The sequence below is a fragment of the Sorghum bicolor genome, chromosome 10, assembly GCF_000003195.3.
Source record: "Sorghum bicolor cultivar BTx623 chromosome 10, Sorghum_bicolor_NCBIv3, whole genome shotgun sequence".
NCBI lineage: Eukaryota > Viridiplantae > Streptophyta > Magnoliopsida > Poales > Poaceae > Sorghum > Sorghum bicolor.
The window spans coordinates 15,557,920-15,577,927 of record NC_012879.2 but is presented as its reverse complement, the minus strand read 5'-3'; the positions used below and the strand labels follow the sequence as shown (position 1 = coordinate 15,577,927).

Genomic DNA, 20,008 nt, shown 5'->3' with positions numbered 1-20,008 from the left:
CCTCCTCAACCTCCGCTTCGGTCGGCCCCCCTCTTCGAGCTTTCATGTTGCCACCGCACGGGGACAGTAGAAGACTACCAAAATCGCTTCCAGGCGCTGCTTCCTCGCGCCGGTCGTCTCGACGAAACCCAGAGGGTCCAACTCTCCACTGGGGGCTCCTTCCGCCGCTCAGTCTGCAGGTGCAGATGCAGAACCCGCAAACCCTGGCGTCCGCCATGAGCCTCGTGCGACAGTTTGAGCTCATGGAATAGTACACTGCGCAACCGGCTAAGCCACCGGCCCGAGGGGTGCTCCCTACCCCGGCACCGTGCCCGGCCCTTCCCAAGCTACCGGCGCCCAAGCTCCCTGCCCCCACGGCGTCGATCGAAGGACGACCAGTACGTCGGCTCAATCAGGCCGAACAGAAGGAGCGCCGCCGCCTCGGGCTGTGTTTCAATTGTGACGAGCGGTACAGTTGCGGCCACAACAAGGTGTGCAAGCGCCTCTTCCTGCTGGACTCCATCCCAGATGACGACGACGCAGCCCCAGACGATACGGTCGAGAGCGAGGACTATGGGGACACTGAGTCCCCGGTGTTCTCCTTGCATGCCGTAGTCGGCGCGCATCGCCGACACGATCCAGCTCCAAGTGACCATCGGGGGTGCCTCGCTACTCGCTCTGCTCGACAACGGCTCGACCCACAGCTTCATCGGCGAGGATGTGGCGTAGCGCTCCGGGTTGCCTATCCAGGCCTGGCCGAGCATGACGGCGACAGTCGCCAATGGCAAGCGCGTGGCCTGCCCAAGGGTCAACCGACACGCACCGTTCTCCATAGCCGACACGACGTTCCACACCGATCTTTTTGTGATGCCCCTCGTAGGTTATGTCATGGTCCTCGGGACACGCTGGCTCGGCACGCTGGGACCCATCGTCTGGGACTTCGCCGCCCGTTCGATGGCGTTCCAGCACCGGGGACGCGCCCTCGTGTGGTCGGGCGTGCCCTCGTCTTCGCCTGCGCAGCTGCACACCCTCGCTGCAGCTAGTGGGACGCTCCTGGACGAGCTCCTGGCCACGTACAAGGACCTCTTCTCCGAGTCGAGGGGCCTCCCTCCGCAGCGCTCCCGCGACCACGCCATCGTCCTCAAGCCTGGGTTCGCTCCCGTTGCCGTCCGCATGTACCGCTACCCGGCGGCGCACAAGGACAAACTAGAACGTCAGTGCGCCGCGATGATTAAGCAGGGTGTCGTCCGCCGCAGCGACTCGCCCTTCTCCTCCCCGATCCTCTCAAGAAGGCCGACGGTTCGTGGCGGTACGTCGAGTACCGCGTCCTCAACACCCTCAAGGACGCGTTCCCGATACCCGTCGTCGACGAACTTCTCGACGAGCTCCACGACGCCCACTTCTTCACCAAGCTGGATTTGCGCTCAGGGTACCATCAAGTCCGGATGCGCCTGGAGGACATGCACAAGACGGCGTTCCGCACCCACGACGGGCTCTACGAGTTCCTGGTGATGTCGTTCAGGCTTTGCAATGCTCCGGCGACGTTCCAGGCGCTGATGAATGACATCCTCCGCACCTACCTCCGGCGGTTTGCACTGGTCTTTTTTGATGACATTTTAATCTACAGCACCACTTGGGCAGACCATCTCCGGCACCTCTGCATCATATTCGAGCTCCTCCACCAGCACCGTCTGTTCGTGAAGCGCTCTAAGTGCTCCGTCGGGGTGGACTCCGTGGCCTACCTTGGCCACATCATCTCCGCGGCCGGCATCGCCATGGATCCCGCCAAGGTTCAGGCCATCCACAACTGGCCTCGACCTCGGTCCGCACGGGCGGTGCGCGGCTTCCTCGGCCTGGCGGCTACTACAGGAAGTTCGTCCACAACTACGGTGCCATAGCAGCGCCCCTCACGGCGCTTCTCAAGGAGGGGTTCCTGTGGAACCCGGCAGCGGAGGCTGCATTCGACGCCCTAAAGGGGGCACTGACTTCGGCGCCGGTCCTAACGTTGCCCGACTTCACCAAGACCTTCGTCGTGGAATGCGACGCGTCCACATACGGCTTTGGCGCCGTGCTGCTTCAAGAGGCCCACCCGGTCGCCTTCTTCAGCCGGCCCGTTGCGCCCCGGCATCGCTCCCTGGCGGCATATGAGCGGGAGCTCATGGGTCTTGTGCTCATGGTGCGGCACTAGAGACCTTACCTGTGGGGCTGACGTTTTCTCGTCAAGACGGACCACCACAGTCTCAAGCTCTTGCTCGACCAGCGCCTCGCTACTAGTGAACACCATTGGGTCGGCAAGCTACTCGGCTTCGCTTTCGCTGTCGAATACAAGTCTGGAGCCATGAACACCGTCATCGATGCCCTGTCCTGTCATGATGTTGAGGACAGCATGGGCACCCTCTGTGCCATGTCTGCACCACACTTCGACTTCATCAGACGGCTTTGTCACGCGCAGGCGACCGATCCGGCCCTGGTCACCATCCACGACGGCGTTCGGTCCGACGCACGCACCACGCCATGGGCGGTGGCGGATGACATGGTGTTGTTTGACGGGCGCCTTTACATTCCACCGACTTCGCCGTTGCTCCAGGAGATCGTCGCGGCGGTCCACAACGACGGCCATGAGGGCGTCCAGCGCACCCTCCACCGTCTTCGCCGAGATTTTCATTTTCCCAACATGCGTCGTGTTGTGCAGGAGTTCATACGGGCGTGCGGCACGTGCCAACGTTACAAGTCCGAGCACCTCAACCCAGCGGGGCTGCTCATGCCTTTGCCTGTTCCCACGATGGTGTGGGCAGACATTGGGCTCGACTTCATCGAAGCCCTTCCCCGGGTCAATGGGAAGTCGGTCATCCTCTCCGTCGTCGACAGCTTCAGCAAATACTGTCACTTCATCGCCCTCGGCCACCCATACACCGTCGAAACTGTCACGCAAGCCTTCTTCACCGACATCGTTCGACTACACGGCGTGCCGCAGTCCATCGTCTCCGGTCGCGACCCAGTGTTCACCTCCACGTTTTGGCGCGAGCTCATGCGGCTGCTGGGGACGAAGCTGCATATGACATCTGCGTTCCATCCCTAGTCGGACAGGCAGGTGGAGGCAGCGAACCGCGTCATCGTCATGTACTTGCGCTGCTTCACCGGCGATCGCCCTCGACAGTGGCTCAAGTGGCTACCCTGGGCGGAGTATGTCTACAGCACCGCCTACCAGACATCGCTCCGAGAGACCGTTCCGCGTGGTGTACGGCTGCGACCCGCCGTCCATTCATTCGTACGAACCTGGCGAGACGCGCGTTGCTGCTGTTGCCCGGGACATGGAGGACTGTGACGCCTTTTTGGCCGACGTCCGCCATCGCTTGGAGCAGGCCCAGGCGGTCCAGAAACGCCACTATGACAAGCATCATCGACACGTGTCTTATGCCATCGGTGATTGGGTTCTACTTCGTTTGCACCAGCGTGCTGCGTTGTCATTGCCCCAAGCTACATCGGGCAAGCTAAAAGCTCGCTTTGTCGGTCCATATCGCGTCATCGAGCTCGTCAACGCCGTGGCGGTGCGCCTGGCGCTTCCATCGCAAGCTCGCCTCCACGACGTGTTCCACGTCAGCATGCTCAAGAAGTTCATCGGGACACCGCCATCATCTCCACCGCCCCTGTCGGATATCAAGCATAGCGCCGTCATCCCTGCTCCAGAGCGTGTCACCCAAACGCGCTTGGCTCGAGGTGTCTACCAAGTCCTCGTACACTGGCGTGGCGAGTCGGCATCAGTTGCTTCATAGGAAGACCTTGACGAGTTCCGCGCCACCTACCTAGAATTTCAGCTCGAGGACGAGCTGGATCTCCAAGGGGAGAGATGTCATGTGGGGCTAGGGCTACGTCCGACGCCGGCGCAGCCGTGACGCGCGTCGTGCCGTAGAGCACGCGAACGCGAACTAGGCCAGTTCGGCTGGCTGCGGTGACCGTGCGGGCCAGGTTTTGGCTGGCAGTGGCTAGGAAGATAGAAAGATAGGATTTGATTAGTTTGTTAAGGTCCTACAATCAAGGAGTGATTAGTTATTTCCTTTTCGATTGAGCCAGAAGGCTATTTGTATTCGGTTTGCTGAACTTGGAGAATCAAGCAAAGTATTATCTCTAAACCTATCTCTCTCTCAACTAAGCCTGCGGCGGAGGGGTAAACCTCGCCGGAGAAGACGGATCGCGACTACGAGCTACGTAGTCGGGGTCATGCTATCCTAGGGTTTGAGGCCCTTGACATATATACTGAAAAGAGAGCTCAGTACGGAATCTGAAAGGAAGCAAACGGTAGAAAACTGAAATAGAAAAACTGGTTCAGCATATATAAATGGGATGAAAAAACTTAAATTTTCAGATAGCAAAAAAATGTAATTGCAATGTCTCAGTTTGTCAGAATATACAAATTTCTTACCTCCAATGTAGTCCATTAGTCTCATAGCCCAAAGCATTAATTTGAGAAATTAAACTGAGAAATCCTGGCTTGTCAGCTTGGTTTTCAGGATTTTTAAAGAAACTCCTTGATATTCCAGAGAAACGTATATTATACATTACAAAGAGCTGTAAAGATCATATTAAAAAAAAACTTCAGTGGCACTCCTTAATTTAGGATTTTATTTATTTTATCTCCTTTTCTTTTAGAGATTGAGTTTTCTATTAAACGGCACCTCAGTAATAGCTTTCTGACACTTCAATGATTCATGATGAGAGCTACAGAAGAAAGGAATGGAGTTAGTGACATAGCCCCATTTCAAAAAGAACAAGTAGCATACTTTTCTATTCCACATTTATCAAGTTCTAATTATTCTTATTACTGGAAGTGAGATGCGCAATAAAATAAAACATGCTGAATAGTAAAAATGAAGAAATTATGCGTAGTAGAATTCTAGAGTATACCTTTCCAGAATTCCCATGATAAAGGAAGAGAGGGAAACAGAATCCTATATGGAACAATTATGTTAATACTATCCACATTATTGATTTAGCTTAGACCTAAAGCATGTAAATTGTGAAATAGACATACCATGGTTAAGTGTCTTAAAACAGTCTGTGAGATCAGAATGCTGCAAGAACCAAGAACCACATGTTCAGGAGCTTTTGGGTCACGCAAATTTCCCGTAAGTGTGAGAACACAGTGAGCGATTAGAGAAGGCCAGCGCTTCAACAATCTTGTAAGCGATCTTCCAGCATACCTGCATAAGAATGTACAGAAACAGAAATAATATGGTGATGTTATAAGGGAATGCTTTATGCAGGCAAAATATAAGGGAATTCAGGTACACTCATCTTCTCAAAAAAAGGTATGCTGATCAGCAAACACATAGTTTGTAAGTGTTTAAATGTTGATGGCAACACTGCAAGTAAAATCTATACTAAATTTTAAACACAATTTTCAATTATAACCAAGAGATAGAGAGAGAGATAACTTACGATCGAACAGTTTCATAGTTGTGTAGTGAGAGATCTAAGAGATCATTCATCAAATTAATCATGAGGGCAGATGGTGAAACATCTGCATTCATTCTGTATCTGTGATATGATGATTGTGAACACCTCCATGTACTATGCAAGTTTGCTTTGTCAACAAGTGCCCATCTAGGTCTAATGGAAACAAAGTAGAGAAAGTTCAACAACAGCCCATATAGCAGAATCAGAACCCACAAATGCAGATGTGCATACCTCTTTTTTCCTTGAGCATGAAATGGAACAATGAAGTTGCATGGAGGCTCAATTATGGAAGCAGATTCTAGTTTCCAAGCTTGAACATGGCTTGACCATTCTTGATATTCCAAGCTGCCTACACAGCAAACTGTCACATAAACAGCAAAAATTACTCAGCTTGAGTCTTTGAGCCTAGTTAACATACCGTAGTTTACTAAAGCATCAATCACACGCACAACAAGTGCTAGAAGAATACTGTCATCAGTTCTTTCCTTTAATAAGTACCTGTTGACAGAGCAATTGGTGAGACCATATAGTAAATGTTAAGTGAAACTGTATGTATTAAGAATAGGGATGAAAACGGTACAGATATTTTCCGACCGTATTTGAGACCGAATTCATTTAGACGGGTTCAGATCTGTCTATATCTGAGTTCGAATATTTAATATCTAATACCGTATTCGTATCCCAATACTTAAATCGTATATTTATGATGTCGACATCCAATCTTTTCTTATCCGACATGGTTGACATTATCCGTATTCAAATCCAAATCCGACCAGAAATATGAAAACAAATATGATATAGGTGATATTCGTCCGTATCCGATCCGTTTTCATCCCTAATTAAGAACAATAGTTCACCTGCAAGCTATGTGCACAAATTCTGCAGCCTTTTCACGCATTTCTGAGCTTCCAACAGTGCTACCAGCAGATCCTGCTATGAAGAATGCGGACTCCACTTCCAGGGACCTCCCATCTTTATATGATGGGCGAATTTCTGGCAAGCAAGACATTACACCATGCAATGCAGAGTGAATGCGTAATAGGGTTATTTTTAGGTGCTCCTTCTCATCTCCTGCTAAAAGAAAAACAAAAAAAAATCAAATAGGCAAACACAGAAAATAGGGCACAAATGCACAAAAAGATAATACATGGACTTCAATGTACTTGAATAGGCATGTACTGTCTTTTTTTTCTTTTGCACATATCACATTACAGGTGACTAATCAAAAAATAGATGGCAAGGTTGTTTCCATGGACAGAACTAGCATATCTACCTGTCTCAGAATGAACTTTTGTCTGACAAATATTCAAAAGATCTTCTAAAGCTGACTGAAAATGAAAATGTAGTAATTCATTTGCAAAAGAGAGTTCATCATGACTGGGATCATGCCACTTTGGAGGGAAATTAAGCATTTCAGCCTCCCTATCCTGATGAGCTTTCGAACATCCCCATGGTTCAATAATACTTCCAATAGGCTGACAAGTGAATGGCCTATACAAACAGAATAATATATTGGTCGGTGGGTAAACATGTTATAGATAAAATAAAGAAACATCAAGTGTATGTGTTTGAGAAAAAAAGTGTACATGACGTAAACATACTTGTACTGATCAATTGGGTAATAAGAAACCAGATTTCCAAGCAGAGAGCGAAGGAGATGATCCCCAGCTCCATTAACCTAACATTCCAAGGGAAAAGGAAATTTGTCATCTAACATAGTATAATATATGATGGGGACATGGGGATACTAGCTGTTCGAATGTATGAAAAGATAAATGAAAAGTATTACCTTCCATGAAGGGGCCTGGAATGCAGATGTTATTATGTGATTTAGTTCTTCCTTATAGTTGAGTAACACGGGACCTGCATAACTGATGGATATGGCCAAAACCCTCAGATAGTAATCTAGTGCTGTTTCCAGGGCAGGAGAAAGTGCAGCCTGCATGTCATTAGATGCAAGTGGTTGTAAGTATGGAATAGCTCAAGTAATACTGTAATAGACGTTTTACATCTGAGCAAACCTTTGTAGATGTTTTGTCTGCAACTACCCTTCCTACATAACCAGTGCTTGGAGTCCCCTCAAAGGATGACATGATAGTCTCTAAGATTGGTTTTACAAGGTAGACTGAAGCCTCCTCAGGATATGAATGAACACAGGCACAACAAAGAAGCCCAACTTCTGAAGTAGCACCAGGGAGGATATTTGCATTAACGAACTTGGCAATTCTCTTCAGGGACTGTTAATTGCAAAAAAAAAATGAAACACATTTGTGGTGGGAAATTCAAGTCCAGGGACAAGGAAGAGTGCCACATATTAACAAGAATGTAAATACCTCATTAAATAAGGGTTTTGATAACTTCCCTAGAAGAATTTCAAGCATGCAAAAATAATATGGGCTGTCCTCAACAAGAAAAGTGCCTGACATGAATGAGCTTTGGTAACCCTCATTACTGCATATCCAAATGGGATGTCATTACAATGTTCTGATAAGTATTTGAAAAAGTAGGAGAAAAAATCTCAGATGTGAGACTCTAGCGATCATTGCTTACATGGGACTAGTTGATTCCAGATTCTGGAGCACAGAAAACAGCCGGGAAAAGAATTCATCTAGCCAGTTCGAGAGAGTACTAGATTGGAGGAATGTAGGCACGTCATCACTAACACCAACTGCAGCTAGCTATATACACCTTAGGAGAGTTAGCAAAGTACTCTTTACCGGAAAACAGAATTGCAGAAGATAATGTAAAGAAAAAACTTACATTTGAAAATATAGAACCAATTAACTGCATTGTAGCAATAGTTTTAGGTGGATCATTGGCATCCATGCCAAGCAATGCATTTGAAAGGGAAGCGACAACAAGATCACTGAATGAATCAACAACACTGCTATCATCAGACTGAGATGAGCATAAAGAACATAGAAGAAGAGCACGTCCAGAAAATGCAACAGATGTGACAGCATTCTTTAACTGATGGGTAGCTGTAGTCTGTTAGAAAACCATTCAAATGATTAGCTTGTTTCTGAATATATTAAGTATGCTAATGAAAACTAAACAGATTGCAAGGCTCACATTGACCACAAAATATCTATACAAAATGAAGGTCAGTGCATATTTCTAGTTAAACTTACTGTCTCTAAGGCTAGTTGGAAGTTTTTTGCAACAAATGGAAGCACGAGGGTTGGTTCAACATAAGACAGGATCGAAGTTGCAACGGAAACTGTTTCAGCAAGAGAACTATCCTTGCTGTACTGACCACGATCCAGTAATTTCAAGATAACTTTGACAAAAACAGACCGTTCTTCCTTTCCGAGATAAGATTGATCATGGTCCTCAACTGTCGTACCACTACAGTGTTTATGTTGAAACAGATGAGCTGCAGTCAATAAGATGATTTTTTTTCAAGCTGCACATGCAAGTGAAGATTGATCCCTTACAATTGTTCATATTGAAGGCGTTTCTCAAAGTAATCAACAAGATACCGCAGGAAACGTTCCAATGAGTAGGTCCAACGACCCCCATTTGACGGATGATAGAACCTAAAAACCAAAATTCCTCAGGTTAGAACAAATAAAAAGGCCTCTGCAGCAAGCTCAAAGAAGACCAATGGTCAGAAGGCATACTGTTCCAAAAAATTAATGAGCTTCTCAAAATACTCAAATGCTAAACTTTTAGGCTTCAAAAGGTATACCTGCAAAAGGTAGAAATAAAAATGGGTGTGACCCTTTCTTGCTTTTAGTTGAACAAGTACAGCAAGGTGTAACATCTATATAAATATAAAGTAACATAAAAATATCATCTCCATGTTTGATTTGCAAAGCATGTTTCTGTGAAGGTAAAAACTAGAGGTCTCCATTTAACCTTATCAAAAAACCCTTCCTTGTTGCCTCCGTATTAAAATCCAATGATCCTAAGCCAGCAAGCTTGAACCAGACATGCATCACTTTATTATCTCTCTCACTGTGAGGCTATTCTTCACAAGCAGCACAAACAACACCAGTCCTATCCCCTTCCACATGCTCACACACAAAAGTTCCAGACTGTGTCTTCCTCACCAAGTTCACCACCGTAGAAGCCATGACTGACCCTTTAGGGCCAGGGGGTTTGTGTTCTAGGTGGGCTCCTCTCCCTGCTATTGTAGAAGCTGGAAGCAGGCCAGCTTGGAGGCAGGTGAGAGGCAAACAGTGACGAAGCCAGCAGTGGGGCTAGGGGGGCTCCAGCCCCCCCTACCGCTGCTGGCCCAGTGGAATTTCTAGTGCTCTCATTCTAATTTTAGACACAAATTTATAAGGTAGGGTGGGCTGAGAACTTTACTTTTTAGATATATTTTGTGAATTTCATCATTAATCCATATTTATGAGGGGTAATAGTAGAGCTAAGTTAATGTAGAACTTTTGTTCAGCCCCCCCTAAATTTTTTTCTGGCTTCGTCCCTGGAGGCAAAGGTGGCACTGCACCACCGGCTGCAGTGGTGTCAGCTGTGTCAGGGTGCAGGAATCTTGCCAGAGTGGTACGGGTACAGCGGGATCGAGTGGTAGTGGTGAGGGTTGTGGGTGGCACAGCAGGGAGGCACCTCACCGCCGGCCTTGGGTAGTGCCGCATCATGGGGTAGGCACTGGAAGCCATAAGGGCACTGGGGCATTGGGCGGTAGGTGGTGGTCGATGGGATCCAAGGAGGAATGAAGATGATGCCACTCAAGTTTAATGTACCTAGACAGGCACTTGTGATTAACTTAAACAGATAGGTGTCAGGTTTTAGTCACATCCTTATTGTATACTCTTATAAAGCTAAACCCCACTAGAGATTTCTCTGCGATTTTGTGAAGCCACGTCATCCAGAGGGTCCCACAACTCCACTAACAGCCCAAGCATGCAGAGCCAATGCATGACTCGCAGTACATGGAAGCACAGTTTCAGCTGTCCTTCACGCCATGGTTTCTGCAAAGCATCCCTCTGCCTTCTCGCTTTTATTTACTGCAGCAACCCCACTGACCTCTGATCTCCTTGGGCCTAAATGTGTCCGTAAATGCACCTAAAATGGACCGAAGCGTCAAGAACTAAACAGTCATTCTGCCTGTTACCCTCTGTCCACCTAGCTTCTCCACCTATAGGGGTTTCATCTTCATCCCTTTATATATGAATTGTCTTCCACAACAACGCATGCTTTTGTTTTGCCTCTATGCAACCACCCTGGAAACTTGAAGGCGCTGCACCAAGCGTACATTATTGATGATTCACCAACCTTCCAGGAAGTGACGTCCGGCTAGCAGGTAATACATGGAGTAGTTTGCTATCACTACCTTAATCAGATTGGTAATTTAGATTCCTATGTACATCTTGCTTTCAAATTTTTGGTATCATTTATTTTCTTCTCACTGTGTCCTTTCCTGTCACCAGATCAGTCCATGAATGATTATCCTAACCACCACTAGCAGCATAATACAATAAAATAACATGCAACTCAAATTCATATGTACACATAATACTATATAGCAATGCTATGTATATAACAGATTTAATTTTAAGAAAATCCTGCGGCAACGCACGGGGTATCCTTCTAGTATTAATATATATGACAGTAAAAGTTTTATCATTAGAGTCTACATTATACAAAATCTTTACAGGCTACTGACTGAATAAGTGATCCTAATTAAATGTCATTACTTATATTCACCCCATAGCAAGGCATCAGAGATTCAGAGGCGAAAGTACACAAGTACTCCCTCCATTCCAAATTATAAGTTATAAGATGCTTTGGCTTTTCTAGATACATTGCTTTTACTATAAACTATGTATCTAGAAAAGCCAAAATGTCTTATAATTTAGAACGGAGGAAGTAAAAGCTATGTACCTAGAAAAGCCAGAGCAACTTATAATTTGGAATGGATGGTGTATCCTTCATAAGCCAGACAGATTGAAAATAAATAAAAGCTGAAAGGATGTCAATAACTTACAATAGACTTCGCAATTGCCTTGGAAAATGTTCTGGTCTTACTGGAAAATAAAAATCTTGTGTTCCCAGGAACCTCCACTGGAAAGGGGTATGAACCATTCCCACTTGATATAGGAACCTAGAAATAGCCAAAGAAATATGTAGATAAATTGGCAAAAAATTAATACAGCAACTTTCTGCACAGTTACTCCATTCCAAATTATAAGTTCTGGCTTTTCTAGATACATAACTTCTATTATGTATCTAGACATAGCTTATATCTAGGTCCATAGCAAAAACAATGTACCTAGAAAAGCCGGAACGACTTATAATTTGGAACAAGGAGTAACAAATAGTTGTATTTCAATACACCAAATGAATATCATAATAACATGCAGTTTTCTTGTTTAAATATAGATCATTCACCAAGAAATGCACATGCAAATATCCTTTATGAATTATGATTTAGTTGAACAGAGTCAGAAACAGTGACAAATATTTTGGAAACTTTGATAGTTCCAAGAAAGCATTTTATAAAACACGATTGTTTCATGTAACAAACTATAGAGCTGATATTAGCTTAAAGATGCAATTGGACATTGTGGTTATCTTTAGCTCTCTCTCACAAATAGTGGTCCACTACATGAACCAGTAGAATCACTGCAGCAGAAACATTCAAGATTCTTAAAGCATGTTTTATAGAGAATGGTCCTAATATATCCTTAATAACTTATAGCATTTTTTTAAAAAACCTCTTAAGGCCTCTTTGAAACAAATTCCAAAAATGCAGTATGACGAAAACACAGATTTTGGCTGCAAAAATGCAAAGCACATGAAAATTGCAGGAATGACCATTTTGATACACAAAGGAATTATTCTATGAGATTTGACCTCATGTTAAAAGGACTCCAAAATTCATATGAAACTATCCACTCGTTTTCAGGGGATATAATCTTGATTTCAAAATCATGATTGATATTAACACGCATTGTTCTGATGTCATCTTGGATTGTTGAACATTAAATTGATAAGTTTATAGTATGGGCTTTGATTCAAGTTAGTGTCAACTATCAACAATAGAAACGCCCTGCCATTGCAATTCCACTACCCTTTATCTAAACCCTTAGCACTGTGCATGAGACATAAAATTTGGATGGAAAACAAAACAAACAAATTTTAAGAATACCAAACTAATACCTGCTTCATTTTTATAGGATAAAACAAATAATACTATCCTTAAGAAAATTTAGCAATCAAAAAAGAAAACAGTTGTGTAGCAAGACATGTAAGGTTTTATGCAAATTATTGTCCCCTCTGACTTTCATCAAGCAACCAATATGACTACCAATTACTAGTATGTAGGTATAAAACTGAAAGTGCTTACATACCTCAAACATGTTCAAGTATCTTGTGAATAACAAGGGCAGAAAAGCATCCCAGTTCACCGATCTGGAATTTTTTATACAACGTGCTATGATGGAAGCCCATTGGACGTCCCAGAAGTTACAATTTGTGACAGAATCCCATATGTCAAGACAATTTTTAATCCAATCACTGCAACAGGGCAATATCAGTTGAAAGAGAAAGTAAGACAATGTTCAGCTAAAGAAGAGAGAAGGGAGCTTATCATCCAATATGTGATTACACTGTAAAGTGATCCTGATTCCTCGAGTTCGCTGGAAGAAACAGCCTGAGAAATCCAACACCTTCAAACGCTGAGTTATGCCATGGATTTTCCAGCAAGGGCCTGTAGTTCCAGTACAGTAAAAGGTAAGGTACTTCAACGTTGGCAGTATATTGTCAAGCAATTTCCAATTATAATCTGTTCTGATTTTCTGTGCTATTTTTCCAAATGATCAAATGTTAACAATAATAATGATGTGGAAAGAATAATAATGATATTATTAATACAACTACTTGCTGTTATGAACTTATGATCTTTCATATGAGATTGTGTGGGTGGGTAGTTGGGTGGTGGTGGGGAGGACCAAGAGCAGGCTTTTTTAATAAATTTAATCTTTTTTAAACAATATTTTAGTAATAACCGCAAAATAAAACTAAATGCATCCCATGGCCCTTTTGGTCGCGCCAAAGCACATGGCACGACTGTGCCACTTTGTCGCGCCACATGCGTTGGCGTGACAGCCCGGCCACCGTGGCGGAGGTGGTTGACCGCAGCCGGCATGGCTGTCGCTGGGCCCTGCCCTATCGCGCCGCATGCGTTGGCGCGACAGGCCAGGCTGTGCAAAATTAGGGTTTGGCCGATGTGGGCGACTCAATGGGTCCCACCCTGTCGCGCTAGCCGCTTTGGCACGACAGGGCCAAATATTTTCGGCCGGCCCGGCCCACCTTCATTCTTCTTCTCTTCCCCGAGCCTCCGCTGCCTCCCTCGCCCGTCCATCGTGTAGAGCGCCGCCGCCGCCGTTTTTGCCGCCAGGGAGTCCACCAGGGAGCCGCGGCCACCTCCCCTGCTCCCTCTCGCGACCCCGCCGGCCCCACGCAAGGAGTGAGCGGGCGTGGCGCCACCTCCGGCTAGGAGGTGCCTGGGCACGGAGCGCCTCCCCTGCTTGGGTCGTGCCAGTGAGCAGCACCGCCACCGCTGGGATCCACCTCCTCCGGCGACCTCTAGAGCAGGCCCAAGGTGGTGTTCCTTCTCCTCCCTTGATTTGCTTCATTTTGTCCATTGTTGGTATGTTTAGGGCTAGGGAAAAAATATGTAGAATGTGATTGTTTGAATCGTTTGTTGATATGATTTAATGCGTACAGTAGTTAGAGGATGTAGTGTGCTCGTGGATTTGGCGTGAACTATGTGTTGCATATACGTAAGTAGTTGATGCATGGAGGATTTAGATTGGTATGGTAATATTGTAGTAGTGATAGAATATGAATTGGATTCAAAGATGAGTAGTTGTTAATTTTGTTGTTGTTGTTGGTGTTGGTTGGCATTTTGTAGATGGACCGGTTAGTGTGATTGTTTCATGGTGGCATAGTAAAAGCAAATGGAGAGTTTGAAAGCATGCATTCGCAACCTCAGTTTTTTAGTAGACCTCCTAGCTTCCTTGATTTGGTTAGCTATTGTCGAGATAAGTTTGATTGGCTATTAAGCTTGGATGGAGGATTTGATTGTGGAAAGGAGCGAGCACACTATGTGTTGATGCCTTTGTCATGTGCGGATGATTGGAAGGACTACGTAGATGTTGTTAAGAGTAGCAGCGTGAGGTGCTTGGAAGTTGTGGTGCACAATGGGTCACTGCCTTTAGTGGTGCCTAAGGATAGTACAGTTGATGTGGAGCCCATTGAGAAGCTTACCCAAGAAGAAGAGTTGTTGCTGGTTCCTGTTAGAGAAGTTGATAGGTCATGTGAGGTTGGTGCCCTAGGTGATGATTTCGATGAACAAGTTTTTCATGATGAAGATGGTATGTATGACAGTATATCTGAAGGATCGAAGGATGATGAAGTTTGTGTTGTCTATGAGGTCGACGATGAAACCAAATTGTGAGCAACACAAAGATTGAGGATGAAATACCTTTTGTATCACACCAATGCTACCCAAAATCTAAAGCAAAATTACATCTAAGAGATTTAAAGGACACAAAAAGATGAGAGAGTTTGGAGGGAACAAAATACCTCACGAGTTCAGGTAGAGAGGAAGAAGAAGAGACTGAGGAAAAGGGGTTGGGGCCGGCTAATTATACCAGCCCGTCGCGTCAAGGCGGCTGGCGCGGCGGGCCCGTCGCGCCAAAGCATGCGGTGCAACAGGGTGGGGCCCAGAAGGTGCCACGATGGCTGCGGTCAACCAGCGCTGCCACATGTACAGGGCTGTCGCGCCAACGTGGCACAGTCGCGCCATGTTATTTAGCGCGACCAAAAGGGCTATGGGATGCATATAATTTTATTTTGCGGTTATTACTGAAATAATGTTTAATAAAGGATTAAATTTGAAAAAAATCCCCAAGAGCACAATGCTTTAGAGGTACCAAGACCTGTGCAAGTTTGTTGGTTGAGTTTCTGCTCGGCACATGTTAGCACCTGACAGTCCATAATTTTGAAAATTATCCTGCGGGTACCACAAACTTGCATGGATATGACAGTTCCTAAAATTGAACGATAGTCTAGAACGATAGTCTAGAAGGTCCTAAACTTGCATACAATTGCCAGTGAAGCCCTAAATTTGTCAACATTAAGCTAGTCTATCACCTTGTTTAAGTGAACAAATGCTCCAGAAGATAAGAAAAGAGACATTGAAAAGGTGGAATTAGCACATAAGACATGTATGTCCAATCTTCACATTTTTCACTGTCGCTATGTTTCATTGCAAACCTAAACCTATAATGTTATTCCATGTACCTTAGGGGCTGTTTGCGAGCGCTCCCTGCTCTAGATTCTCCGTGAGAACCACTCTTAGACAGCCAAACAGGTAAAACACAACTAGATTCTCGCGGAGATCTGAGAAGACTCGCTTCTCCATTTATACTGCGAGCTGGGAGCTAAAAAACTGCACCCCACTGCTCCTCATTCAATCCCCAACAGAATCACTTCCCACATGCTCCGTACCAAACATCCACCTCCCTTCTCTGATGTTCAAATTGTATCACCAAACAACCAACAGCCATATGTAGCATTTCAGTTGTTTTCACCATTTACAGTTTACACTACCAAATGGCCAAACTGCTCCTCATGCACTGTACTAGATATGCTTACAATGAAGAATAAAATAGCGATCTAGGTGCCACAAATTGAGGGATTTTTATATTCATTCACATGTGTATTGCTTCTATATGCCGAAAATACATGTGAAAACAAACATGTGGTACATCATCACTCATCAAATCCATGTCAATTAATTAAATGGTTAACTTGCCTAACGTAGAGAAGTAGAGGAACACAAGTGTCATGCCTAGGCAAGTTGAAGGACCCGCAACAATTTAGATACAAATGCAAATCTACATTCTGTCTAGGGAATTATTGTGCAGCTACACCAAAAGGAGCATAACATTCTTTTATGATGGATACTTTCTGGTGGATACTTTTTATTTCATACTCCCTCCGTCCGAGAAAGAATTCAATTATAGCTACAATGCTAAAGTAAAACCATCTTCAACTTGACCTGTTTTTTTTTTACAAAATCACACTAATATTTATGATATCAAGTAGGTATTATTAGATGCATCATGGAATATATTTTCATAGTATACCTATTTGGAATCATAACTGATGATACTATTTTCAATAAACAAAGTCAAACTTAAAAAAGTTTTGACTGGCTTAGACCAGATCCAGAATTGCATTCTTTTGGAGACAGAAGTATTATATGACTAGCAGCAGAAGGGAAAACTTGGACTTACGGGGTTTGACACTAATGCTAAGTACCAATGAGAATACTTAATGATGATTGCTACAGGCATTTACATATAGCACAACAGGTAATTAGATACCTTATCACAAACCTTGCTTGTATTGGCTACTTACTCAAATACTCCCTCCATCCCAAATTGTAAGTCATTCCAAGAATCTTGGAGAGTCAAAGCATTTTCATGTTTGACCAAAATTATAGAGAAAAATACTAAGATTTGTAATGTAAAGTGAGTATACTATGAAAATATAATTAAGAAAGAATCTAATGATACTTAGTTAGTACCATAACAATTATTATTTTATAATATAAATTTGGTCAAACTTAGAAAAGTTTGACTCTCCAAGATTCTTGGAATGACTTACAATTTGGGATGGAGGGAGTAGAAGTCAAATGAATACATGTGAAGCATATCATTTGTGATTCTATCTGGCCCAACAGGCAAACACTATACGGGCTTAGGGAGGGTGGACAACACAGGTTATTAAAAGAAATAATAAACCAGCAAAGCAGTTAGAAAAGCATGAATGAGATGGAATGTAAGTAAAGACTCATGCTGAATATGCCAAACCTGAATTCTGACCAAATTTCAGCTGCCACACCCTCAGGAAAGAAATTCCTGGATGCACGCACTAAAGAGGTGACAGTCTCAAAGTGTTGCTTCCTTACTTTCCAGCCCTCAGGCCCCATGTTTCTGAAAGCGACATGACATTCACTTAGATATTTCTGTCACTTTCTTCATTGTCAGAAATGGGTATATTACTATAGTGTCACATTTTACCTCTTGAAATGAGTCCTTATCAACGTATCATAAAGTGGTCTCCATTGCACATCAAGTGAAAGCCTCTTCCCATGCTTTCTTAAAAGCCTGATGAGCAGACCTCCCCACTTAATCTGATTATCATCCATTTACCAAGAAAAGAATACATGACCAAAGACCAAACAGATCTGAACTATCCATGTACAAATCATTAACTACTGAGCATTACCTGGACAACAAACTTGTTATGTGATGCATGAAATATCTCCAGTCCAAGCTTTACAAGAGCCTGTACATCCTCAGGAGCAATGTCACTCTTCGCTTTAATAAAACTAAATGCATTGAAAAGAACACCGACATTAATAATCCCCAAACTCAAGAAACCACATTATTTACAAAGTATTTTAAGTCTACATATGTAAATGTTTGCAAACAATCCCCTAAATAGTCTAGAAATGACTGCATCCCTTTGAATCAGATCCATCAATCGCTCATGTGAATCTGAGTTCTTTTTGTTAGAACCCAAGGAGGGGTTCGCGTAAGATACTCAGTACATTAAAAAAAATTAACCAATCAATTATCAGAAATTCAAGAGAGTTTTTCAAAAACAAACACACTCAAAGCATTGTTGCAAAATGTAGTAAACAAATCTGATCAAGAAACCACAACTGAAAAGGTGGAAAGTCATAATGTGCTATTTTGGGTGTATTTCCATCTTTAAATCCAATGTTCTTTTTTCAGTTTTTCTTAATGATGAACATTCACAACGCCCTTAGGCACCTTCTCTAATTCCAGCAACCAATACCACAGGAAGAAGCAATCAATGCTGTGTGCGACATGCATGATGCATCTACTGACTCCATCTCCATTCAGCCAACTTCTGACTGTATGCAGTGCCTTGACAAATATGCCTGCTGCCAGGTCACTTGAATTGGGCTGCTGCCACTCTCCCTATCATACAATTTCAATCAAGGAACAATGCACAAGTGTTTGCACTCTAAAGCATCGCCACTAACATTGTTTTCACTAGGAGTGGAGGTCTATGCTCAGTTGCTCAAAAAGCAGATAGCAGAAGAGGTAGCCAAATCAGAAGTACAAGTATTTGCCTATTTGGATAACATGCCATAGACTTCTGGGTCTATGTTAAGCATGTTTCGGCTTAATTCTGAATTGCGACCATTTTCAGCTATAGTTGGAGTCACTCGGTACAGATATCAGCTTTTGCAATAGAACCATAGAGCTGAATCATATTCAGTAGGATTGGAAAAGGAACCAGGATGTTGTGATCAGTTCAAGTTTTGTCAGCGGGAAAGTTGGGTGAAATAGCAAAAATACAGCGAAAGAGGCATATGATCATTTTTGTAATGGCATTTTACTAATGAAATTATTCAGAGTGGCATTTCAAAAAAAAAAGCACAATCGATTGCATGGCATTTGCATTCAGCAAACACACAGTTGTGCATTTGACAGTATAACATTTTATGAAAAAAATTTGCCAAAATCCAATTGTATACATCAAACATACAGCTGCGCATCTGACAGTATAGTAAATCTAAGGACAGTTAGACATACTTCTGACAATTGTAATAATCTGAATTTCTAATTCTGATCAAAATCGCACCCCAAAAGAAGCAGTGCTCTGGAATTACTTATTTGCTGTTCTAATTTTCAATGTGATCCGTAGTTCAGAAAATTCAGCAGAGACTTGGAGTACAAAACCGAAAAAGTGCTTGCAGAATACCTAAATTTGAAATTGCACACCAAAAGAACACGGAAAATAGGAAGTTCAGATAGTGATTGCCGCAACTCAAAATTCCCCTACTCAAACGCGATCGCGATCGCATCAAGCAAAAACCAGGACTCAGACCGACATTGACAAGACTAAAAGCGAAATCCGCTACTCGATAAACCGGATTGCTAACTCAAGTTAGGCAACAGCAGTCGAGGAAGCACCAATCGAGCAGCAGGCCGTCGCCCACACGAACCAGCACACCGAAGTATAAACGAGACCACAAAGCAATCAAACCGCAGCCGCGGAAGGGGTGAGAGTTCGAGGGAGAAATTACAGGTCGAACACGGAGATCCACTTGAGTGTGGCGTAGGCGGAGTCGGGGTCTCCGGGCAGCCACGCGTCGGCGGCGGTCCGCACAGCGCCCGCGAACGCAGCTGCCTCCCCACGCGCCGCGGTCGCCACCGGTGGCGGCAGCCACGCGTTGTAGAGGTGCATCCTTCAATCCTCCCTCGGACCCCCTCTCGCACTGCCGCTGCCGCCGTGGATGCCCTCTGAGTCGCGGGTCGAGCCAAGGCGAAAATGGATGGGCGGTGGTAGGTTTTGGGGGGTTTAGTTGGGGAGGCTTGGGCAGTTGGGCGGCGCGGGGTACTTATAGGTGGCCGCTTTCTTTCTTCGCCTCCAAGACGAGGGGTGCCGCCGTGTAGACGACGACGATGACCCGAGAGAGGGAGGGAGACTGGGGCTGGGGCGGCCGATGCTCCACACGACCACGCCGGTGCTGTTATCGCTGACGCACGGG

General features: G+C 44.6%; 1 protein-coding gene across 2 annotated transcripts in view; it reads right to left on the bottom strand.

Annotated features, from left to right (window-relative positions):
- LOC8072832 (proteasome activator subunit 4) overlaps positions 1-20,008 on the bottom strand; it is a 26,933-nt gene extending 6,925 nt beyond the window's left edge. Inside the window, exons 1-25 of one of the 2 annotated variants that reach the window (XM_021449043.1) lie at positions 19,544-20,008; positions 17,707-17,809; positions 17,499-17,611; positions 17,289-17,411; positions 13,010-13,111; positions 12,753-12,918; positions 11,387-11,503; positions 9,057-9,124; positions 8,871-8,972; positions 8,565-8,781; positions 8,194-8,421; positions 7,984-8,111; positions 7,767-7,884; positions 7,455-7,670; positions 7,223-7,372; positions 7,035-7,111; positions 6,707-6,924; positions 6,291-6,504; positions 5,852-5,931; positions 5,665-5,782; positions 5,416-5,586; positions 5,009-5,177; positions 4,882-4,925; positions 4,653-4,695; positions 4,400-4,545 (exon numbers count right to left, since the gene is read on the bottom strand). In XM_021449043.1, the coding sequence (XP_021304718.1) occupies positions 4,400-4,545; positions 4,653-4,695; positions 4,882-4,925; positions 5,009-5,177; positions 5,416-5,586; positions 5,665-5,782; positions 5,852-5,931; positions 6,291-6,504; positions 6,707-6,924; positions 7,035-7,111; positions 7,223-7,372; positions 7,455-7,670; positions 7,767-7,884; positions 7,984-8,111; positions 8,194-8,421; positions 8,565-8,781; positions 8,871-8,972; positions 9,057-9,124; positions 11,387-11,503; positions 12,753-12,918; positions 13,010-13,111; positions 17,289-17,411; positions 17,499-17,611; positions 17,707-17,809; positions 19,544-19,704 (3,392 nt within the window). In that variant the 5' untranslated portion in view covers positions 19,705-20,008. Of the gene's footprint in view, positions 1-4,399; positions 4,546-4,652; positions 4,696-4,881; positions 4,926-5,008; positions 5,178-5,415; positions 5,587-5,664; positions 5,783-5,851; positions 5,932-6,290; positions 6,508-6,706; positions 6,925-7,034; positions 7,112-7,222; positions 7,373-7,454; positions 7,671-7,766; positions 7,885-7,983; positions 8,112-8,193; positions 8,422-8,564; positions 8,782-8,870; positions 8,973-9,056; positions 9,125-11,386; positions 11,504-12,752; positions 12,919-13,009; positions 13,112-17,288; positions 17,412-17,498; positions 17,612-17,706; positions 17,810-19,543 lie in introns of both variants that reach the window. The other variant, XM_002436880.2, reaches the window with a different exon arrangement.